Source organism: Falco peregrinus, chromosome 10 (genome assembly GCF_023634155.1).
Source record: "Falco peregrinus isolate bFalPer1 chromosome 10, bFalPer1.pri, whole genome shotgun sequence".
Lineage (NCBI taxonomy): Eukaryota > Metazoa > Chordata > Aves > Falconiformes > Falconidae > Falco > Falco peregrinus.
Window position 1 is genome coordinate 10471622 of NC_073730.1, and position 23297 is coordinate 10494918.

At 37.4% G+C, this 23297-nt stretch overlaps 1 protein-coding gene across 1 annotated transcript in view; it reads left to right on the forward strand.

Moving 5' to 3' along the window:
• The window catches only part of CDC73 (cell division cycle 73), a 112837-nt gene that overhangs the window by 37677 nt on the left and 51863 nt on the right, over nt 1-23297 (forward strand). Inside the window, exon 10 of the mRNA XM_055815073.1 lies at nt 1862-1926. Within this exon, the coding sequence (XP_055671048.1) occupies nt 1862-1926 (65 nt within the window). The remainder of the gene's footprint in view (nt 1-1861; nt 1927-23297) is intronic.

Consider the following 23297-nt stretch of genomic DNA (forward strand, 5'->3'; position numbering starts at 1 on the left):
TGTTCAGAAAGTAGATACCTATCTCTGTGGTGAGAGGAGTATGATCAGTTTTCAACTCTTGGATGTCTTTTTCAGGCACTGGAGAGTTATTAAATCAGGGAAACTTTTCTGCCTCATTTCCTACAAGTGTCTGATAATCTTCCTCATCTAAGGAAGAAAAGATGAGCAACCATAGATGCTTCCCAGAGCATCTGCATTGTTTTCAAGGTTGTCTGGGTTTCAATTTAAGTTAATTTACTCATGATAAGAGCAAGAAGCTCTAACAGTCTTGAAAATCTAATATTTTTCTTGGACTTTTGTAGGTTCAGATATGAGCATTACTTTGATTCTGCATTATTTCTGGTCTATTATGTTTTTGTGCTGATGCATTGTATGAAGGTGGTGTAAAAAATGGCAAAAATCTTTCAATTCTGAATAGCTGTTCCTGTACAGTAATCAGTTACCTTTACCCAAGTCTAGTGGAAATAGCTCAAACCTTGCTTAGGTATAGACAAATGTTTGCTTATCATGGTTTGATTGGTGATTATCATGCCATTTTAAGTATAATTCTTCTACACCAACCAATGAATTCGTAGAGGAATGAGGGCAGGTTAATTAACATTGATAATATACAGCTGTGGGCTGGCTTCAGGGGCGGTGGGCTGGCTGATGTGGATAAGGTGCAGCTGTGGCTGGTTCCTGCTAAGTAGTTAAATAGCTCTAAGGGGTATGGAAGAGGAGCACTGGATGAAGAGAGACCTGGAGGGAGCAGAGGGAGGAGAGAGAGTGCCCCGAATGCAGGAGAGACAAGGAGAAGGATGCAGCAGAGGTGAGAAGCAGAGGGACTGGCCTGAAGAGGATGAAGAAACATCACGAACAGTAGATAAACTGTTGAAACCTTGTGGGGGATTGGTGGCTATGCAGGGGCAAGGCGTGGGAACTACTTACCGAAGTTAACCTGGTACAGGGTGGTAAAAGCCTTGTTGCAGCCGGCTAGTTTTGAGAGTGCTGCAACAGGGTGGTTAGTTGATGGGGTTAGCTGGCAGTACATGCATGAGGCTACAGGATTTACAGAAGGAAAAACAGGGGTTTTGGTGAGTCCTGATGGCAGGAGACGACTTATGATCTTAAGAGTGCTGAGAAAAGGAGGACAGAGGAGGAGGATTTTAAAGCAAACAGCCTAGTGGCAGCAGGTTTAGTCACTGAGCACTTGCAGGCTTCTGGCACTTGCTCAGCATAAATTCAGTCTGATTAAAACGACTAAAAAAACCCCCGACAACCAACCACCAAACCCCAAACCAACTGTTTTTATCACCTTTGATCTGGTAGTGTGAATTTATGCAGATTTTACCCTCTGTATCATCTGACAATGACAGTGTTGCTCTTCTGCACTCCAGAAGTGAATTTATCATGTTAAGTGGCCACAGTTTTATAGTCGGCATGTAAACAGATTTCTTAAGTATATTATTCCACTAATGCACCTACAAGTTGAATGTGTGCGTTACAATGCATTCTGGGAATATGAAGCAATTCTCCATTTTGTAGTGAAGAGAATTTGTGAGACTGCATGCCTGTTGTAACACATTCTCATAAAGATTTAAATTCGTATCCTTTCTCTGGAGTGGTTTGAATGATTCCATGCAGCTGGAAAAGCTTACTCTGATTATAGAAAGCAGAAATACCAAATGGGCCTCTGTCTAAAGAAAACACAGATTTCCTAATTACTAACCAGGTTTTGTGTTGTGAACAGGACCTAAACCTCTACCAATAACAAGATGCGTTCTTTGCAAAAATAATTTCAGAGGTGTTTCCAATGTTGTCCATTTAGACATGACTTCCCTCTGTTCGTAATGATTTACAAGAGACTTTTTTTCCATTGCAGAGACGGAAGGCTTTAAAATTGATACCATGGGCACCTATCATGGAATGACTCTGAAGTCTGTAACGGTAAGCTAAAAAGTCTTTTCTTAAACAGGTTTTGTAGAAATGAATGTACCTGTATATCTATATTTCTGTCTGTCTGTATATATCTTGTCAGCTTGGCCTAGGTTCTGAGAAGTCACTTTGGTTGGGTAAAAGAATTGATGAAAGGTCTTCTCTGTGAAAAGATAAGATGTGTTTTAATTTGCTCTGCACATTTTGAGAAATCTTTGCTCAAGGGATTTGTCTGCAGTAGAAAGGTGTGCTAGGAAGGCTTTGCTGGCAGGTGGTTCTTGTGGAAGCGCAGCCTTTTTGTGCTGGACTATAGTGAGATACCCATATTTTTGCTAGCCTTCTGCATGTCTGTGGAGGACATCTATCATAATCATAAGGGATAAAAGTATACTCACAGAACTGAAGGAATAACACCAGGTTTTGGAGTATCGCTGTATTTCCTACTCTTCATTTAGTAACAATAAATCTGTTCAGTGGTGGAAGGATTTGACCTCTGCATTACTGTTGAAGCTTCTTAGCTTAGTGAGATGGACTGCTTTTGTATGACTGTGCAATGCTGTTAGTGGGGATTGATGTACACACAGATGAGAGAGACTGACCCTCAAACAGACTTCCTTTTTTTTGACCAATGTTTTTTCTGCTTTTGTGGAAGTGGGTTGAATTCTCTCAAACAAATGCTGTTTTGATCTGCTGGTAAGTAGGACAGATGCTACAAAACTAATGTAGGGCCCTTGTTAAGGTTTTTGCCATCTGCATACCTATATAAATCTGATGAATAGACAGCACTAAACACTCCCCTAAATCCATGCGCTACTTGTAGTTTGCACTCCTAATTTGAACATAAAATAATATCTTGAATATAAATTTCTTAAAAACACTTAGAGCTTTTTCTTGTTTGATAAAAGTTCTTGCCCAAGTCTTTTATTCCTAACCTCCTCTGGACTTAAAAATTAAAAGAAAAAAAAAAAGACTTTTAAGGAAGGGAATCTACTTGGTTCTGAACAGTGTTGTTTCTAGATTAATTCAGTAATAGATTGGGTGAAGGAGAAGAAAATAAGCCATTATGTCCAAAGATTTGGGTTTGGGTTTGGACTTTGCACAAATCTAGGACTGCTTTATGAGGTGGTGTTATACCAAACCCAGGTTTCTATTGTGTAATGTATCTGTTTCAAGTTGTAGTGACTTGAAATGACTTAGTAAACAGGTTCTGTTTAAGTTGCCCTGTGGGGGAGGAAAAAGAAAGAAGGAAGGAGGAAAAAAAAATAAAAGGCAGCAAGATTACATTAAAGTAGAAATGTTGAAATGTGTCAAGCTTGTCAGTATACATAATCTAAAAGGGAAGGGATGCACAGTAACTCTAACATTTTTTTTAAGTTTATTTAAAAATAATTAAGTGTTTTTTATTCTAAGATTCCTAGATCATGTATTTAGCATACTATCTAGAGTTTTGAGGTAGAGTTATTACAGAATCATAGAATCATTTATGTTGGAAAAGACCTGTAAGATCATCAAGTCCAACTGTTAACTTTACTGGTTTCTTCCATTAAGAAAGAAAATAACTGATATTACATTACCAGTAAATCTTTTTGTAATATAAACTAGAAGTTTTTGAAATAACTATTTAAGATGTATTGCATGACTGCACATGAAGCATCATCTGGTGTCATGAGAAATATTAAGACTCCATCTGTCATTTAGTATTTTTCTAAGAACGAACTTGTAAGGGATTTTTTTGAGCCTTATTTTCCAGACTATTAAAAAGGTGCCCTAAATGTTTAGCTCATTCATAAATTGCAGTGACATACTGATTTTGTGTTTCAGATGTGGGAGAAATGAATATTAATTATGTGGCACAGAAATGTTAATCTGTTTTTGTCTAAACTTTGTCATGGTGATGGACCGCATAGTTCTAGCCCATAATCTTCAGATTGTTGTTTTATATGGAATGCTTAATCTACTACCAGTTAGCGAACTTCATATTATGCTTTTATTCAGGGTTTTTTGTGGTTTGTTCTGATTTTCTATGCTTGACAAAACTAGGAAGGAAATGGGGAAGTTTTCGTCCCCTAGAGGTGTGATGGCAAAGTACGTTACGCTCATTGGCTAAATCATAGGAATATGGAGGATAGCAACGGAATTGCATTCTACCTACATGATGGTGTCTGCTGTCCTCATAGCATTGGTATAATCCCTTTTGTGAACTCATCAACCGTTTCAAAGGAATTGAAGTGTTAGGTAGCTCTTTGTTAGAAGCTGTCTTCAAACTTCAGACCTCTGATTTCCAGAGGAATGGTGAAATATGAAAGGTTCATTTTTGTGCCGTCGTTGTCCTTGGTAGGAGCTTAGGTGGCTCCTGGGTTTCTTCTGTGGTGTTTGTTTCCATTACTGTATTTATAGAGAGCAGTCTCATTCTCTTAAAACTTCTTGTTTTGCTTGGCTAAACAAGTCTTAATGTGAAATTAGCTTTCAATTCCCATGTGAGTCTTTTTCTCTAGCTATTCCAGTTAAGATTCATCTTTTTCTCGAGCATGGAGAAGTAAAATTTCATGGAGTTAGAATTCTAAGTGAGATCTCACCAATGGTTTGTAGAAAGGCAATAAGAATTTCTTACTGCTTCTGAAATTATAAATATTGCCTTGAGATGGATGAATTATGTATTTTAATTTATCTTCATTCTTTATCACTTTTTCATATCTTTCTTATTTTTGCTCTAGTTTCCATGTTGTAAGAGATTTACTCTAGTGTGGTGGTTCACCTGAGTATTTAACATTATTAGTAATACCATCTACCCCAACTTTTGTTCTCTGTGCTACATTGATTCCTTTGGCTTCCCTGTGTGCATTGTCCTTTGTTTTCTGTGAATGAAACAGTTGGATGGTTAGTCTTCTGTTTAAAAGGTTGGTGGAGTCATTAGCTTCCAAAAGTTTTGATCTTGTTACCAACTGGAAAAAAACCTTTGTAGATCTATGCTTATTACCTGGAGTGTAAACCATAACCCACTGTCTGGAGTTGCCCGCCTGCTTCTCACGTAAAATGTGTAAGAAACTTTTACTTATTTCATATTATATTCCCTATGTGTCTTCCACTTGCACTCTTCCTTACTGTAGTTCTGTGTAATGATTTTTATGAAATGTGCAAAAGTTCTGTTTTGTGTTTGTTCTTGCTGAAATGTGAGTTGTCTTAGATGCTTGTTCTTTTTAACAGCAAAACAAAAACTTCTGCATCTTGACTGCTTTCTTTTCATCAGTGATGTTGGAAACTTTCTTAGCATTCAGAATTTGTGCCAGAACAGATGGTGAATGGTGGGCTTTTTCTGAAGTAATGTCAGCTAAAATAACTTGTGCTGCTGGCAGTTCTTCCCTGTAACAGGGTTTTTGCTTAATTGGCACACTTAACTTTCTCTTAGGAAGAACTGAGTTATTTAATGAATTTTTATTGGGAAGGCATGATTTCATTATTCTGGACCTGGAATTGTTTATAATGGGACATCTTCCTCAGAAATCCTGGTTTAATACCTGTGGCACCTTCTGTTTGCCTGGACTGATGATGTTTTGGAAACAAGTAGGCTAGTGGTGGTAGCTCTGGTTATCTAGTTACCCAGCAGTTTGTGTTGCAAATTGTGCAGCATGACTTTTAGAAACCTGCATGTCTACCTGCACGCTTCACTTCAAAGCATAATCCCCTGTATAACAAGTCAACTTCTGTTTGTTTTAAGTAGGGAAGTTTACTGTTTGAGATGGATCAAATAAGAGCTCTGGAAGATAACTATGTTAGTATTTTTACACACGGAGTGTGAGGGAATGCAGAGAGTTTTAAGCTGACACCCTCAACCTGTTCTTTCTTTCTTGAGTAAATGTGACATCTCCAGGGCATTAGCCTTCTTTTCTACACAGAAATATTGACTTGGTGTCTAAGCCAGTGTCATCTGGTGGAAGCCTAGAAAGTGGGTCTGACCTTTTATGTATAATGAAATTGAATTTGGGACTACTGGTTTCTGTAACTAGAACATGTGAAGAACTTAGCTTGAGATGTTAAGATCCGAACAAACTGGCTATCTGCGCCTATGTCAGGATACGGGAGAAGTCGCTTGTTCCGCCAGTGTCGGGTAAAGTGGGCTTTTATAGGTTGGTACTGAACTGTAGCCTCTTCTAGGCTCAGGGCGTGCTTTGTTCTGACTGTGTGCGCTTGCAAATAGTATTTGTTTCTCCAAGACAATTGTAGTCACAGTGGTGCTGGTTTTAGTCATCTTTGTGGGTTTTTTTCTTAACTTTCCATAACTTTAATGTGAAGGAAAGGAATAGAGTGATAGCCTGGGGAGTTCTGTGGAATTATTTTCTCTGAGTTCTGGGAGTCCTGACTGGTAATGAGCTGTGACTCCCTGTGGCTATAAACTTGGGTGCAAGTAAGATCTGTATAGTACTGCAGTAAACCCTTGTAGAAATTACTTTGTTGCCTTTCCTAACTACTAGAAAGCTCTCCTGCCTTTAACTTCCAGTTTCTTGCAGTATTCCCAGCTGCTGAAGTTGAGAAGCTTCCTTCCTTTCTCTTTAGTTTTTGCTGCTAGTAATGGAATCTGTCGCCAATCATCTGCACTCATAAGCAGATTGAACTGCTGTTGGCATTTCTTGCTCTAACTGTTCAGTAAACAGGTGGCTACAACAGCTCTTTTAGCTATTGAGATGACATCCTTACCGGAGAGTTTGGGACTACTTTTGAAGAATCTGTGCAGTTAGTAAGGGTTTCAGTTGAGGCACTTCACTTGTAGCAAACTCAAATGCAAATTTCTGCTGTGTATGCAAACATCTAAGTTTTAGCTCTAGTAAGAAATTCTGTGTAAGTTTTGAATGCTGCTGCCTTCAGTGATAATGTTTTTCCTACAAATTAACAAAAGTAACGTCCATCTTTCCAGTGTAACCTGCCAGGCTTTACAGCAATCTCTCAATTGTAAAATTACTCTGAGTAAACTTATAAGACTATCAGTAATTAAAGAAAATATATTACATTTCAGTCAAAACAAATAACATTCTATAGTCCTGACAGAAAATGACTAATGAAACAAGGGGGATCCCTATATTAGCCCAGTACAAGCAGGCTTAATTTTGGAAGAATTGGAGGACTGGTTCAACACCTCTATGTTGTGGTCAGTATCAGATCTTGAGCATTAACTAGTTAAAGGATGTTGCTCTTAATTGCCTTTAAAATCCTTTGAGTATGATACAGTTTCAGTGATTTTATTATTTTAACTGAGAGGTTGTTTAACCTTAATGAAGGGATTAGTGTGAATGTAGGGAAATACTGTTTCCGACACCTTAAAGAGGGGCCATTGGAGAAGAAACATGTTGGGGCAGAAGCAAGGAACGTGGTGTGTGCACGTATTTAAAATAAAAGACTTCAGATAATTGATGTGCTTCTGTGTAAGTAGGTAAGTCCATGAGAACTTTTTTACTTCGCATTGAGGAATTAAGACTGTGATGCAGTGCCAAAACTTGAAATGACTTTTCAGAAGCATATGGTGGAATTGGATGTTGTGTCTCAATATACAGACGAATAGCATTTACCTTTAAAAAATAAATAAAATTAATACATATTAAATATTAGATAGGAGAGAGATAACGACTTATCCACATGTCACCAGTTTTCTGTGTCATGTCCTAATCTCATTAAAATATTTGAAAGCAGTGGTAAGCGAGGGAGGAGTCAACAAAACAACAGACTCTTTGAAAGCATTTGAAACAGGCTTTGAAGCAGAGCATAATTTTCATGCAGTCTGTGCATAAGCTCGTCATTATTCTCGATGCGAGTGTAACACCAGCCCGCCCGCGCCCCCGCTCCCCTCCGCGGGCTGAGCAGCATTCTGTGAACTCTGTGTGCATACTATTCAGTTTTTAACCATCAAGAGGAGATGAGGAAGATGGTGATAATTGTCTGTTAGAAGAGTGTTCCATAGTTGATGCTGGAGGCAGAGATTTTTGTTTTCATTGGATTTGTAAAACTTTTTTTTCCTATGAAGTATATTTATCTGTAACTGTAATTCGGACATAACCATGAGGCTCTCTGTCCATGAGGGTTAAGGGCTAGGACATGACCACTAACTCAAAAAATCCTAGAGCTGGAGAAATGGATCTGTCCCCAGAACAGTCGGCCAGCAACCTTATGCTGGGGTGACAGACCAGAAGGCTTTGTGTGTTTATATTATTTTAATGAGGGTGGATGAAATCCAACCAGGTTTCCTGAGAACTATTACTGTATTTTATATTTAAGGTCCACGTAACAATTTCAGTGGCTGGCATTTCATTGCCTCAGTTGTGTTTCAAATAGTAGGTAAATTAATTTTCCCTTAGAAGAGTTTTAGTGTAAATAGTCAAGCTGATAGAGACCAAGGAAAAATACAAATGCTGCTTTCAAGAAAATGTGTTAGGCTGAACAATATTGCGCTTGTTTTCTCAGCAATTGTAAATCATGTACGTTGGTGCCAAGGTATCTTGCCATTGCACTGCATTGTAAAGCAGAACTGCCTGTTTTGTTCCTTATAGTAGGTTTTACTGTATTTTGAGACTAGGAACTGCAAATTCGAGAAACTAAGTGGATGTTGTATAACCAGTCATGCATCTGGAAGTTAGGTGTTGCTGTGTTGCTCAGGATGCTACTGAACAAAAGAGGGAGAGAGACCTGGAGCTATCTAGCTTTGTTACGGAATGAATGTGTCTGAAGTCACTGTTCCGTGTAAAATGTCAGTGTGCTAAATGTGCTTGTGGCATGCCTATCAGGTCCCTGAGTGGTTTAAATGGAGGAGTGCCAAGTGTGAGAATCTGAAGTATTTCTGAGTATACGTTGAAATGGAGCTTTAGACATCCAGGGAGCTTTACTTACAAAAGCTTGAGCACCGTAAAAAATTTTGGTATGGATTCTAAGATGACTTGCTAGACCTTTCTTGACCTAAAGCTGAATGGTACAAGTTTCTTTGCTAGCCCTGTGGGTGTCCCTTGAGAAACTCATCTGCCCTGTACAGTGTGCGCTAGGGCTCAGATCCTTTACGAATGGTTTGGGAGTCACTTCCACTTGGAAATATGACCCCAAATAAAAACATCTAGGAAACTTCATTTGTGTTCTTTGAATTGGATGTCCACTTTCTGCTTGAACCCTATATAAGTGCTTAGATTTATTTGTATTTTTTAGGTCTTAAGATTTATGTGTAATATCTATTAATGAAAGTTTCATAGGGCATTGCTCAATGATACCGGCTGAACCTAAGCTACGGATTTTTATGCTTTGTCCTAATTGTTCTGAACAATCAAATATCACACACTTCACATAGCTTATATGTTAAACAATGTTGTCTACATATTTCCATCTAGAAATTATCTCCAAACATCTACTGAATACGTAATAGCTGCATCTTCAACCGACAGTTCATCATCAATTTTTTTTTTAATGGGGAAAAATTAACTTTGCTATTATGTCACGTTGTAATGTATTCCCAACTACGTAAGGCACTATAAAGGTCCTATGACCCAGTGTAAATGAGCATGTGACAGATCGGGATCCAGCAGGTCACTTCAACATCCATCCTTCTCCCTGCAAGTGTATCCACATTTGCCAAAATAGTCACCTGGGTAGCCATCCCGTTGTCTTTGAATAAGAGTTGTAACAAAATTTTGAATGTTTCTAACACGTCTCAATTCATGATACAGTAACTAAATCAAAGTTACAATTCAAGCATTTAATGATCAGCTGAGTCATTTATGTAACTAATCTGAGATGACAGAGTCCAGATTTCCTTCTCTGTTCAGTTGTTGAGTTTATACCACTGTCATTAGGCCATGTTACATTTTACTACTTGGTCGTTTGCTCTTAGTGGAGTAAGATACACAGTTCATTATTTGTAGAAGCAAGTTTTCTGCCTGGAGTACTTCCTTATATGGAACTTGGCATTATGGTCATACCTTTTTCTGAGCCTGGAAAGTAGGATAGCTTGATGGTTACCCTAGAAGCATACCCATAGGAACATGCCTCAAAGCCCAGTCTGCCATACATCGTGCTCATGCTACTTATTATGACTTAGCTAAGCCAGAGCAAATTCTCCCTTATGATAGTTTTGTTTTGTTTTTCTAAATTCTGTACCTTGTCATTATAGTCAAGGCCTTTTTTTTTTTTTTTTTTTTTTTTAATGCTGTTTAAGGACTGTTGTTTCAATGTGCGGACTTTGTTCCAGAGCTGCTATTTTAACGGTCCACCTCCCTTCCTTCTGGCAGTTGTGGGTTTCTTTTGGGGCTTCTGTTGGGTTTCTTTCAGTATATAGCTGTTAGTGTTTGAATCCAGCCAGAGGGTATCTCGGTGTGGCAGGCTTTATTACGAGACTGTGTTGCATTTTTCAGGTTTTGCATGAAAATGCGAGGCAAAGAGCATTTTTGAAGCATGTCAAAGCTGCAGAGCTCAGAATTGAGACAGATCTTTGGAGGCAAATGTTAATGAAATGCTAAGGTCCGAATGCTTGTTCTTGGTTTTTTGCGGGATGGATTATAAGCGATGTCATTTAGCACTATTTCAATGTAGTGCAACATCACAAATTAGAAGGTCCAGTTAAGATAGCAAAATAGGTGGTATTTTTAAGTCTTTAAGGCAGTTCCTTTTTGGGCCAATTAAGAAGGTAATTGATTAAGGCTGACAGTATTTTGGTCTCTAACTTTATGTGATTTTTATTGTTCCATCTAAATCCAGGTGTTAATTTGCCTGTGTCTTTTATGCAGCCACATGCTGTTGCTGTTGAATCTGCATCCTCACTTTTAGGATGGTGAAATGTGTTTAATTTATCTTTGCAAGGACAATCTATAGGCATGGTCCTGGTGTAGTCAGGTTTGCTACTGGTGGTCCTGAATACAGTCTGTTTCAGCATAGGTTTCTCATTAGGTAAATGACTAAAGACTATATAATGAACTGTGCATTAGTTATGGCTCACTCAGCTAGCATTTAGGCAATACTGATAGTACCTTCCAGAATATACCTGTGTTTGTGATCTGCTGAGCTGCCATCTGGAGCTATATTTACGTTTTCACTGAGCAATATGCTACTGTGGAAACTACTTGCATCACTGCTGCTGGAATGGTGGTTCTTTAGTCTGTATTCATCTAAAACTCTCTTAAAGACGCTGCCCAGCTAAGTGAGTTAAGAGGAAACGTCTGTTAGTTTGGAAGTGCATGTAGGTAAGCGTTTAAAGATGTATTGTCTGTTTTAATTTGCATTCACCACTTTCTGTTTTGCCCCTCTTTATTCCCCAAAGGATTGTGGGCTTTTCTGAAGGCTTTTGGTTTGTGGGTTTTCCAAGTCACAGGAACATCATATACATACAACTTGAGACTTAACACTGAAGATAGTATTTGGGTAAAAAAAAAAACAACCAACACCATCTTGTTTCTAATCTTTGTGAGTTGCTAAATGCATAGTGTGAATGTGTATTTTTTTGAGATAAAATACTTTGTTTTAAAAGTATACAAGCAATTATCAAGTTTTTGCTTGCTACTGCATGAACATACTAGTCTTCAGTACCTAGTATTTCAAATGGTTTGTCCAATGTACTTGAAAATGTCAAATTTATCTCAAACCGTTGGTAAATTGAAAGATTGATAAATAACTTTCAGAACTGTGTTTTTACAAATACTGTTTGGATAGCTAGGATCTAAAGCTTGATTGGGCTTCATACAATGTGAATGTTAACAAAATATATTTTTATTTCACCTTATATTACCCCTTGCATTTGGCAGAGTAAGTTTTAGGAAGTTGAACTATTCAATTGGCTTGCTGCTTTAGGAGACTTAAGATCTATTATTGTAATTAAAATATCTCACTTTTTGAGCTCTTTGAGGTTAAAAGCAGGTGATACTTTCCTTCCATAAAGGTGTATGAGTGGGTTTCGTGCATAAGCAACAGGCTTTTAAAATTCAGTTAAAGTGTGAAGCAAAACTTTGTGTGACTAAGCAAAGTGATGTAGTGATGTGACAAGATTGCTTGTAGTTAACTGTCAGTCTAGTTGCTGTAAATTCATAGTACTTATAATTTAGGATTGTCTGGGGTTTTTTTCAATTCTGGGTTTCTTCATAGGGAATAAAAGTAATATGTTTTTTTCTTTATAGTCACCTAAGTTTCTTTTCTGCCTAAGTGGGTATGAGGAGATAGCCATCTCCCTTGACGTGGAAGACAGTGCAGTTGATGAGTTAACAGGTGTTTGCTTTGGGGTGGCTTGGTGCTGCCATTCTGAGGGGACAGAGAAGAAGTGCTGCCTGCTGTTCCCTCCGTGGGAGCGGTACTTCAAGAGTTCCATTTCCCTGGCCAGCAATTATGGAAAAAAAATTGACAAAGGCAGTAACTTTTCCACAGGTTTTATTGAAACTGGAAAGTAGGTTCAAAGCATACTGTGGAAGAAGGGGGGGAATGTTACTAAAGCAGGCTGCTAGCAAATCTGTTTCCTGAGGGGGAGAAAAACCTGCTTTTTGCTTTGGAATAAGGGGACTTGAGGGTGCGTCATGCAGCAGTATTCATCAGTCCTACTTACTGGTTATCTTTGGAGCAGCTGATGTAAATCAGGCAAACAGATGGCAATATTACTGAAATGAAAATGGAATCCAGTTGTCATTAAGAAAGATAACCTGCCTGATTAATCGTGTTTCATCGTAGTTATGAAATAGAACAAAAGACTTGTGGATGGAGAGAGCTTTATAAGGCAGTAAGCCAAATAATTTGTAGCTAATAATCTATATAATATATTATAATAGACATTATATATACAGCTACTTCACATGGGTTTATAAAATGCATTCTGTTTCAGGGTGACATTGTATGCTGTAACAAACCACTGATTCTGTAGTAGATTTCACATGTATAACTAGGTCTGGAAAATAACGTCATGAAAAAGCTTCCAAAAATATCTGGACATGAACAGCAGGTGAAATGCAGATTGAAGTGGTAAAATGCATATTAGAATACTAAATGGTTCATAATGTTATCTTAGAAATTAAAATCTAAAGGAGCTCTGGACTGCCGGGTGTAATATTACATCTGGTTTTAAAGGGTAGTTTTATAGTTGGCTCAGATTTCATATGTTGAATTTGAAAATGTAAATAGACTTCCTTGTTCGTACCTGAAATCTTCTGAAAAGTGTATTTACTTGTTCGTTGTACTTGGCATTCAGATGAATGAGAAAATAGTGTAATCAGGCGGTCTGCTCACCTTTATTTGGATATACTAAATAATTAATGAGGGTAACTTTTATATGCATGTCATTGTTCTGTACAACAAACCCAGATATTCAGTATGTTTCTTATATTCCGTTCCCTAGCAGTTCTCAGCAAGACTCTTAATATCCTTTTATTTTCTTCTCTGGAAAGCTGCCTGTAGTTGGCCTACATTATCCAACAGCGTGAACTGCAGTTCTTTCAAATATGAATGTAGGTATTAGGTCCTTTTAAACAGTGAGTACCATAACAGTAATCCATCTGTAGGGAACATTTTATAAATGGAAATTCACAATACACAGGAAATATTTTCAAGTATTATTTTATCACTCCTTTATATGGAGCTGAGAGGAAAAGAATGTAAAAGGTAATAAGTACTCAACATTCTCTGTGTTAAGATCAAGAATGTGTTAAATTTAAACAGTAGTTACTAGTATACTGATATTTGTGAAAGTTCTCAGTTATGAATAAGAAACATACCTTAAGGAGATAATGCAACTTTTTCTGATGCTTCTCATAAGTGGAATGAAAATGATTGATAAACCTGACATTTAATATTTGGCAAACTTCAAGGAGCTTCTGCCTTATGTTCAGTAAAGTGATGTTTCTTTAGTGAAGACGTATTTAAACTGTATTAAAATGCATAGAGATATATGGATACTTCATAAATGTGGGATAACTAAAGAACATTCACAGCTTTGAGAAATAAGGGGCTTTTTTTGCGTGTGTCCCCCGTCCCCCCCCCCCCCCCTTTTTTTTTTTGTTTTAGTTTTTGAAACAAAAGACTCACTTTGGCTCAAGTAGGCTTGGCCACTTTCCTCTCTTACCACATTCCCCAGAAGGGAAACTAAATTAATTCTGTCCATAAGAAGATTAAAAGCTGATGGGGTAGGCAGATGTTTTCTTTTCTCAAGGGTGAAAGAAATAGAGTAAGGTTCTCTGGCAAGTCTGAAGATGATGAGGGAAAAATGTTTTGATTCTAGTTAAATTGCAGTCTGTAATATGTTTTGGCTTGGGGTTTTTTTGGTGGGGAGGGAGGGCGCTCAGTCGTTTTTGAACCACTTGTGCTTTGTGACACTATCTTGGTGGAGGAAAAGATGTATTCTGGTTTTATTTATTAATAGTTCATTCATTCTAACACTGATCTGTAGTAAATTTATTACGCTTCAGTGTAAGTGTTCATATTACTGTGAATGGTATTACACTTTTTAATACTTGGTTTTCCACTGTAAGATATTTAAATCTTAAACTTTTCTTACATAAAAAGGTATACACTTATCTAAATCTGGGTTCAGTTATTTTTCAGTTCTTTTGTTTAATGTGTTTTTATATTTTCTGTTAAAGCCCTGGCTGAAGTCACGCTTACTCCTTGTTACCAAGCTGCTGTAGGAGAGACTCGTGGTGGACCCTGTGTGCTTTCTTGCAGTATTCACAGACGTTCTCTCCTTGGTATAAACTGATTCTTAACCACTGCAGCCTGTCATCCAGCTGAGGTAGCCTCCAGCCTGCTGCTGACCTGGGAGCCATTTAATAGTTTAAGTTCACAAGTTACCTGCCTTTTTCAGCATCAGATCTTCCTGGATTCCCATCTTGTTTAGGGATTTTGTGACAAATAAATAGACTCCTAGAGGTGCCTTTGCACTCACACAAATGTTAAACAAAGAACTGCATGTAGCTTTGGCATGAAAAATACCACCCCTCCCCTGTGTCCCCTGAAACGTGACCTTTTTTCTTCCATGGTAGCCTTGGAGTCTCAGTCAGTCAGTGCCCTTCAGGGACTTGATCTTCTGGAGCTTCCTCCCAGTCTTCTCTTGTAGCTGCTGAGCTCCCCAATACAGGATTTGTTCCAAACACTTGAAATCTTAAGTTATTTTTCATTTGTAATTAAACACCTCAGGTCTTCCCAGGGTGAGGCTGTTGCCACCTGAGTGGGGCTGGGAGTCATTAGGAAGTTAAGAGTCTGCAACAGTCATCTCCATTTTCCTGTTAAAGCAAGTGCTTCCTAGTTCTGCCATTGAGAAATAACCTTTTCTCTTTAATACAAAGGATGATGCAATCTAATATGGCAATATACAATTATTCCTTAAGGCTATATCTAGATCAAGGCACTCAAGCAAATTAAAGCAAATTACCAAAGTGTACAACATCAACATTCATAAGTTATAATGCATTAAATTGCCATTGGCTGGAGATGTCTTTAGGAATAAAATTGCTTTAGTTAGCTGTAGTTTAATTTCTTTATTTTACAGTGAGTGAAGGCCAATTTACTGCTGCATTAGAAAATTCATGTGGGAATTTAATGCATTTAAATTAATACGCTTTTGACTTTTCACCTTTACTTGAATCTTTATAAACTTGTAGATCGTTGGTTAGCCCATTACGTTTGGGAGCGGCTTTGCTGGACTGTCTTATGTTTCCTTCTTCGCTTGTTGCTGAGGTCCCGTTTCTTAGTGCTGTGTTCGTGTTCGCTATAGATTTGATCTGAATCAAGCCGCAAATAAACTGTTGCTTTTCAGTCCAGGTGGTGATGGTTAGATTATATAGAACTACAATGGTACTTCTTAACTAGCCTGTACAGACTGTGCATTTTCCAGCATGCACAGTTCAAGGTCATCTGGGTTTCATGTACATTCAGTAGTAAATTCAGTGGATTTTAGTTTTTTCATAATGCAGTTGTTCTGTGCACATTAAAAGGTTGCAGAGGTCTCTAACTTCTTGTTTTATTCTGGTTGGCAAACCCAAGGGTAGTTGGTTTTGCATTGAGTCTTTTGTAGCAAGTTTGGGGTCTTTAAGGTGAGAAGGAAATAGGAAATTAAATACCTGTGGATGTTTAGGGCATCCTCACTCTTTTCACACTTCAATTGTCATTGCACAAGGAAAAACGCTCTTTTTCAGTACTTAAACTGATCATTTGAAGCCTACGACTTAAAATTTGGCCTCTTATTTACTTAAGCTGCTTAGGGCAGAATATTTTCTCTTAGAGTTTCTCCGGTGCTTGTCCTGCCTACGTATTTCCCCAGAAGCGTGGCTTTGCTTGGTTTTGCATCTTTTATCTCTCTGTTTAATAGAAAAAGATGTACTATGTAAAACTTATTGAAGTGTCTCAATTCTTAAAGTTTAGAATAATGGACAGTAATTACAAAATATTTCTACTGGCTTTTTTTGTAATTCTCATTTAATGTAGTTAGTACCAGCACAGTAAACTTAAAATTTCTACTGTTGTACTGCATATGTGAAGGATGGTGTAGTCTCAGATTAAAACATCCCTATAAAGTTGAATCTGTATATGTGAATTTGTGTTCTATCTTTGCATTTTTCAGTAATTTGGGAAATTCAGGTAACATTTCTGTGAGGTGTTGGGTAAATTTTATTAACTGTTTAGGGAGGGAATATTGGTAACAGGTCCTAATCAACATTTATTTATACTTACGGGGTTTAAAAAAATATCTGTGTTAGTACATTGGCAAACTGTTGAAACAAGTCATTTTGATTTGATCTAATATCTTCTGGTGATACATAAGGAAAGAGTTGGTCTGCAATATATGACCTATTCTCCGGTGACATTGAAAGGATTCAAGCTTATTAGTGAGCTTGAAAAACATTGTATAGAAAATTCAGAATCTGTAGTTTGTTTTTTATCAGAACCAGACAGGCTTATGTCATCTCTTCTGAATGGGGTCTTGAAGTGATGTTTAGGGAGTTAATGTTCGCTTGTGTAAAACAAGACCAGTTAGAAATTTCTCTGAGACAGAATGTTTCCTCATTAGCATGTTCTTGAGGTGTTTGAGTGGGGAGGGAGGTTGTTAAAGGGTTTGCTCAGAAAAATGCGTAATTTTTCATATTGCATCTTGCAGAGATTCATGTCTAGTGGGTTACCGTGTATCTTTTTGGTAACTTGAGAAAAAGTTTAGCTGTGAAGCAGTAGTTGTCAAAGGGACATAGGACAGCAAGAAGAGAAAGCTTTATTGACCATTATAAAATTAATTCCATTTTTGTTGACTTCCCAAAAGCCAGGGACAAACTATGAGCATGGATTCTTGTGTCTGTATTGGCCACAAACCAATGAAATGCCAAATTTTTTAGTTGGCTATGGTGGGAGGCAATTTTTTTTTTTTTTTCCTATGGCAACACATTTCATTGTGATTGTTTTTCACTTCATGTTACTGACAAAGCCAGTATAAAATATGTTCAGCAAATACGTAAAGCTATTTTTGCCCAAGAGTCTTTAAGTATCACAGGAAAAAACTCAAGTTGTGCAGCACCTTGCATTATACAGCTGGATATGATAAACAGTGTGAAGGCCAGCTACTCAGCCTTGGGCTTAGGTGAATCAGTCCATCCTTTCAGAGTATGAGCACTGTCCAGCTCTTCAATTTATCGTAACTTTAAGCTGGATCATAGTTTTATATGCTGAAGTGACTGTACCAGTGAATGTTTTCTTCTCGGCACTTTAAACTGGTGCAAAAGTACTTTACTGTATCCTAGCTAGAATATGACAGTATGTACTGCTTTCTGCAATTCAATTGTACTTAAGGGGTGAGAAAAAAGAAAAGGGACGTTAATGCTTATGATGATCAGTTTCATCATGAACATTCTAGGATTTAGCTGTTCTGTAAGTAAATCGAGGTGTTGCAAATCCAAGTATTATATTAGTACTTCAGGTGCTAATACAAGTACAAGAGAATGTTATGGTAAGAAATTGGGAGAGGGGTGTGTGGGGGAACGGATGACGCCCTTTAGTTCACATAAAATCTTTTACAATGAAAAATTTTTAATACAAGATTCATAGGTGTTTTTCTCTTATAGAACTGGAAGAGGTAAAATATTAATATTTGCTTAGTTGTCATAAGGAGTCTTACATGCAACAAAAGTAGTGTTTTTCAAAAAGGCTGGATTTATGGAATGTATGCAGGAGGTGTTCATTAGAGAAAGTGTGGGTTCATGTGTGTAAAATTTTTTTGATGAATAGGAGGAGGGGTAGGGAAGAAATGTATTTGTGTACTTCATTCTAGTTTTTCCATTCCGCTCTGCTGGCATGAAATTTGGACAATAAATCATTTGAACTGTTTAACTTCTACTAGTGGAAAATGAGGAAATGACGGAAGGGGGAAAAAAAAATAAAAATGGTTGAGGTACCCAGACAGTGCATTTTTTAACGAATATGGCAGCATTATATTTTACACAGGCTGTAAACCCCCAGATTATTGGCAGAAGACTGCCATTCCTTTACTAATTTCATTTAAGTTGGATATCTTAAGTTAGCAGCACCCATTTCTCAATGGAATTTTGATTAGAAGGAAAATCATACCTTTGCTGGCTGTAGCAAGCAAATGTGCCTTCTTCTAAAAAGGGGGTAATTCACAGCTGGATAGTATGAAGTAGTAACTACGGCTTTTAAATCCAAATAAATTACAGGTTTTGTAGAGTAAAAGAATTGTTACTACCATTCTTCCTCTTACTTTCTTATTTATTTTTTTTATCACTTTGAAAATTCAGGAAGAGCATTAGCTTTTTTAAGTAATGTAGTGAACTTCCAAAATAGATAAACCATCTAAAATCTGGTGAAATGACAGAAGTAATCTGCTGCATCAACATTTAAAAATAATTTCAGATTTGAAAGACAGAATTTTCTCCTAATATTAATAGAGGTGTTACTGAAAATACTTTTCTGTTGAGGGTACATTTATGTTGGAACAGTGTGATTTCTGTGAGTTTGTTGCGGTTTGGGTTTTTTTCCTCCCTTTGGTATGCCTCAGTGTGCTTATAGCATAAGCTTTGTAATTTGCTTTTTGAGGAACAGATGTGTTAGTTGTCCCCTCAGGTATGTGTATGATATTTACTTTTATTTTAGAGTCTTAAGTAATGTTAAGAGTACCTCTGAGTTGTCATCTCATTTCTTTAAATTTTTGGGACATAAAAATGTTACCCTTTTCTATATTAAAAAACAATAAAATACAGTACTTATAAATTATTCAATGATGATACAATGGGAAATTGGTTATTCTCTTGAGTCGGAAGGCTGGATAATTGAGTTGAATTTTTATGTCTACAAAAATCAATGCCTAGGTGGACTTTGGAGGAATGCCTATAAAAAGACTGGCATTTGCATTAAGTGGCAGTACTAAATTTTTGACTGAGTCACAGATGGTGTTTTCCAGTGTTTCATTTTTGTTTTATCATCTTGCATCAACCTATACATTATAGCACAACAGGCTTAGATTATGATGTAGATTTTGTTGTTTAATACTAAACTCATGCTTCTTTGGGAAGTGATGACAACAACATAGAAATCCTGAATGAAACCTAGAATCTCTCTCTTATTCTCAAAATATTTCCTAGACCTCAGCTTGTTTAAATGCAGGATATGGTAAATATTTAGTAAAGGCAATGAGCAAGGCTTTTGTTTTCCTTGGTGACTTGTTTGGTATTTTATTAAGAAAGGATTTCTTGTGGCAGTTGTTTTTTCTTGTTTTAAATTTTGAGCTTACTGTGATGTGGGAACACTTGGCCTTTCCACAAGAAAAGATGTGGTGGGGTTTTGGTTTTTCAGGAGTGGAAGAGTGGAGGGATTTGGTGTTTTTCTGATGGCATGGATGTTTTTCATTTTATAATTTAATACAAAACTTTAAAAAGTGTTAACAGGGAAAGATCTGGGAATACTTGACTTTTTGAGGACTTTTTTCTGTTGAAAAGATTAATCTACATCCTTGCAAGTATGGCTAATTCCTCTCATCTGATTTTTGTCATCTTGGAAAATTTTAAACCTTTAAGGATTTCATGCTGTGCTCAGTTTCTTCATCTCTTTCAGCTGAATTAATTGCAAGACAGTATCAAAGCCTGTATCCTTAAAATGTTAGGATAAGAAAGGTGTTTCACATGCTTTGTTTTCTGATGAGGTAAAGAAAAAGAGACTTCTCTGTTATGCCCACACTGAGCATCTGGGGGATCAGAGTGAGTGGGTTCACTGAATATTCTTATTGAACAGTTGAAATAGCAATTAATATTAGGTAAAGCTAGATGGGTTAAAAGGAAATGGATGTGCTTGTTCTGATGTGCTTGTCCTCAGAGGCGTACTTGTGTATTCTTCAGTACGCTGTGGCCTCCAGTAAGGTAAAGCAGCTTGCAGTGTTTTCTTATTTTAAGAGAGTGTATGTGGATCACAAACTGATGAAGATTGTAGAAGAACACTGGTAGTGGTCTGCTTTCTCAGGCAGATGATATCTGAAAGATAGCAGCAGCAGTTCAATTTGCTCTTTAGAAAGTGTATTCTTTTCTCAAACCTTCCCAGGAAAATAAAAGCCCTTTGAGAAAAATCTTGTTGAAGTTTTTAGCAGCCTTGACTTCTCCACCCAGTACACCAACGGTGCCCAGCTCAAGCATTCCAATGGAAGCCTTTGAGAGTACATAAAGCATTAAGCTATGACTACTCCCTGTGCTGGAGGGACTTTGTTTCTTTGGTTTTATTTATGTTGAGGGTAGTAATTCAAGGTTACTCTCTCAGTTAGAACATTTTGACCACCAGGCTAGCTTTGAGAAATGCGAAGGGAGTGGTTCGTACCCTGTGGTTTGAGTTATGCAGCAGTTAGCTTGTGGACCAAAATGCATCGTTACTATTATCCAGTTAGTGTCATCGTGCAAACTGGCAGATTTAAATGCTTAAGAGAGCTCTGTTGCCATGGTAATATCAGAACGGCAATGTGGTAGTTTTCATCCATATCCCATGTTCAGTTAAATTCCTTTGCAGTCATTTAACTGTGAAAGGAAGGTACCATATTGTACCAGGCTGGATTTCTTCTGAGTTAGCCACAGACAAAAGAAGAGCAGAATTAACTCTTCCTTTGAAAATGAAATGTAAATTCTATGCTCCAAGTGATCTACTTCTCTTTGCTTTTGGTTTGACTGTGCGCCAGCAGTCCTTTATATAAAATACTCTCTGTAGAGTTACTGACCTGCCATTCATGCCATCGTGTCATGTCTTGTAATTGCTTGGGTTCAGGCCATAATAAAAAGCATGCACTGCAATCACAAATTAAAAAATTTTGTTAGAGGAATGCATTTGCCTCATTCTTTCTCGGAAGGGCAGAAGTGTAAAACACTTAACGCTAGAAATTCACATCCTGCTTTCTAACTTGGCCTCCCTTCTAATAATTTCCCTTATCGCGGAGCCTGCCCTGTATTTTTTAAACCTATGTGGTGTTGATCCGCTGCTGCATTCTTAATTTTGCTGTTCTGTTCTCTGCCATCCAAGAGCTTTTTTAACTGACCTGCTTGTAAGAAGTTGTTCTCCGCAGCCCTCCCCCAGCCTCCCACCCCAGAAAGCCTTTACCCCCACTCTCGCTGTGGGTACAAAGCAGAGACAACATTCTCACCTTCCTGACCTACATTTGCACAGCGCAGCGCTGCTTAGCTGGCCGTGCAGCCTCCCACCCGCTGTCCCCTTGCAGGGTGGCTGGCTCTTGCAGGCAGAGCTGCAGGAGGGACTGGGTAGGCTGGAGATGCGATCTGCGGTAATAAAGCAAATGCCCTGTCTATTAAAGTATGGTCTGCAATCTGAAATTACTGTGCTCAAGGGTGAGACCGCGCAACACCTGAATGGCATGCTGGTTTGGAAGAATAATATGAAATTAAAAGGACAGTGATGCTCAAAACTTGATAGGTGCAGTTATTGTACTGTAATTCAGTAATTGTCCAATATTTATTTATTTGGGTTATTTGACAGCATGCAATAGGGATTGCAAAATGGGTTTTAAAATTGGAAAAGCATGTAAACAACTACTGATGCTTTTGCAAATCACTTATAAGCCTGTTCTTGCTAATAGCATAAATGTAAGAAGTAGTAGTTTTATATTAGCATCTTCCCTCTCCCTTTTATCTTCTCCTAGGAAGTTTTCACACACTGCAATGTGTATTCTTTCAAGAGGTAATGTTTTCTTCTATTGTGGGATTATGTAGGTATACTAGATCGAGGTGTGATTGGGGATTATGTTAATGCATCAAGAAAATTAGTAGGGGTGGGGAGGCAGTCTAACATAATGGCTTCGAGGTGCTTCCCTCCCCTCCACTGCCTGATTTAGCATGGATTTGGAGACAGTTAATGCATCTCTTAACATGTTAAAGTATTCTGAAAATATTTTGTAAATATGGACTGACACATTTTATATTACTGTATTGCAAAGAGAAGCAAATTTTAAATCGCTGTTCTAGTAAGGTTGTACTGAAAGCTAGTGTCTTATCTCTTCTAGATCACTGCCATCCTATAATTTTATATTTATAGGACATAAAAATAATTTATAATGTTTAAGTGAAGATCTTAATGGACACTGAATTTTCTCTCAGACCAACCACTGAGGCTTGGGTGTACCTTTATCTGTAACATTTTTTTCAGACTAGAACAGATCATGAACTTTACCCATGAAAAAAAATTTGTCAGTGGGTGGGGATAGGATCAGTTGTGTTACACCAAAACCTGTAGTTGTGTGTTTTCCATACTTGAATCTATTGCTGTGCGATCTGCAAATAACTCACATTGCTGATTTAATTGAAGATGTGAAAGGAGCCGTTCTGTTGTTGGTGAATAACAATTTTTGGTAGGACTTCAATGTAGTAATCTAGTATCAACGTGTAAATCTTTATGTCCTTGAAAGTTAAATAAATAGGAAAAAATTATGGAATTCCAATTTCTGGTTTTATTACCATGCTTAACTTCTCACTTCTCTAATGTTTTTCTTTGCCATTACGATGGTACTGATGAAATTGCCCGCCCCCCCCCAAGTTTTCAGTCATGACTTTTTGTATTTGTTTTCAACCTGGAGCATACAGAGAAGTAAAAACATGTAAAGCTAGTATTATACAAAGTTCTGTCCTTCAATGGGTAAACTAGTTATATCCTTAGATATATATTTTATTTCTTTTACTGCATTGTAGACATGTTAGGCATTCAGATGCAAGCTTGTATCCTGTTGCTAGTAAAATAAATTATTTTGGATTTTGCTGTATGGGGAAAGGAAGTGAGAGAACTTGTCAAAGATTTTAATGATATAAATAATTATTGCACTATTTTTAACATGAACTGTTTTTATATTCTAGTAGAGTGAGCAAATAGCTTAAACATGAGCTAGGAAACAGTAAAAACATTCGGAGAATGGAATGTAAATGTTT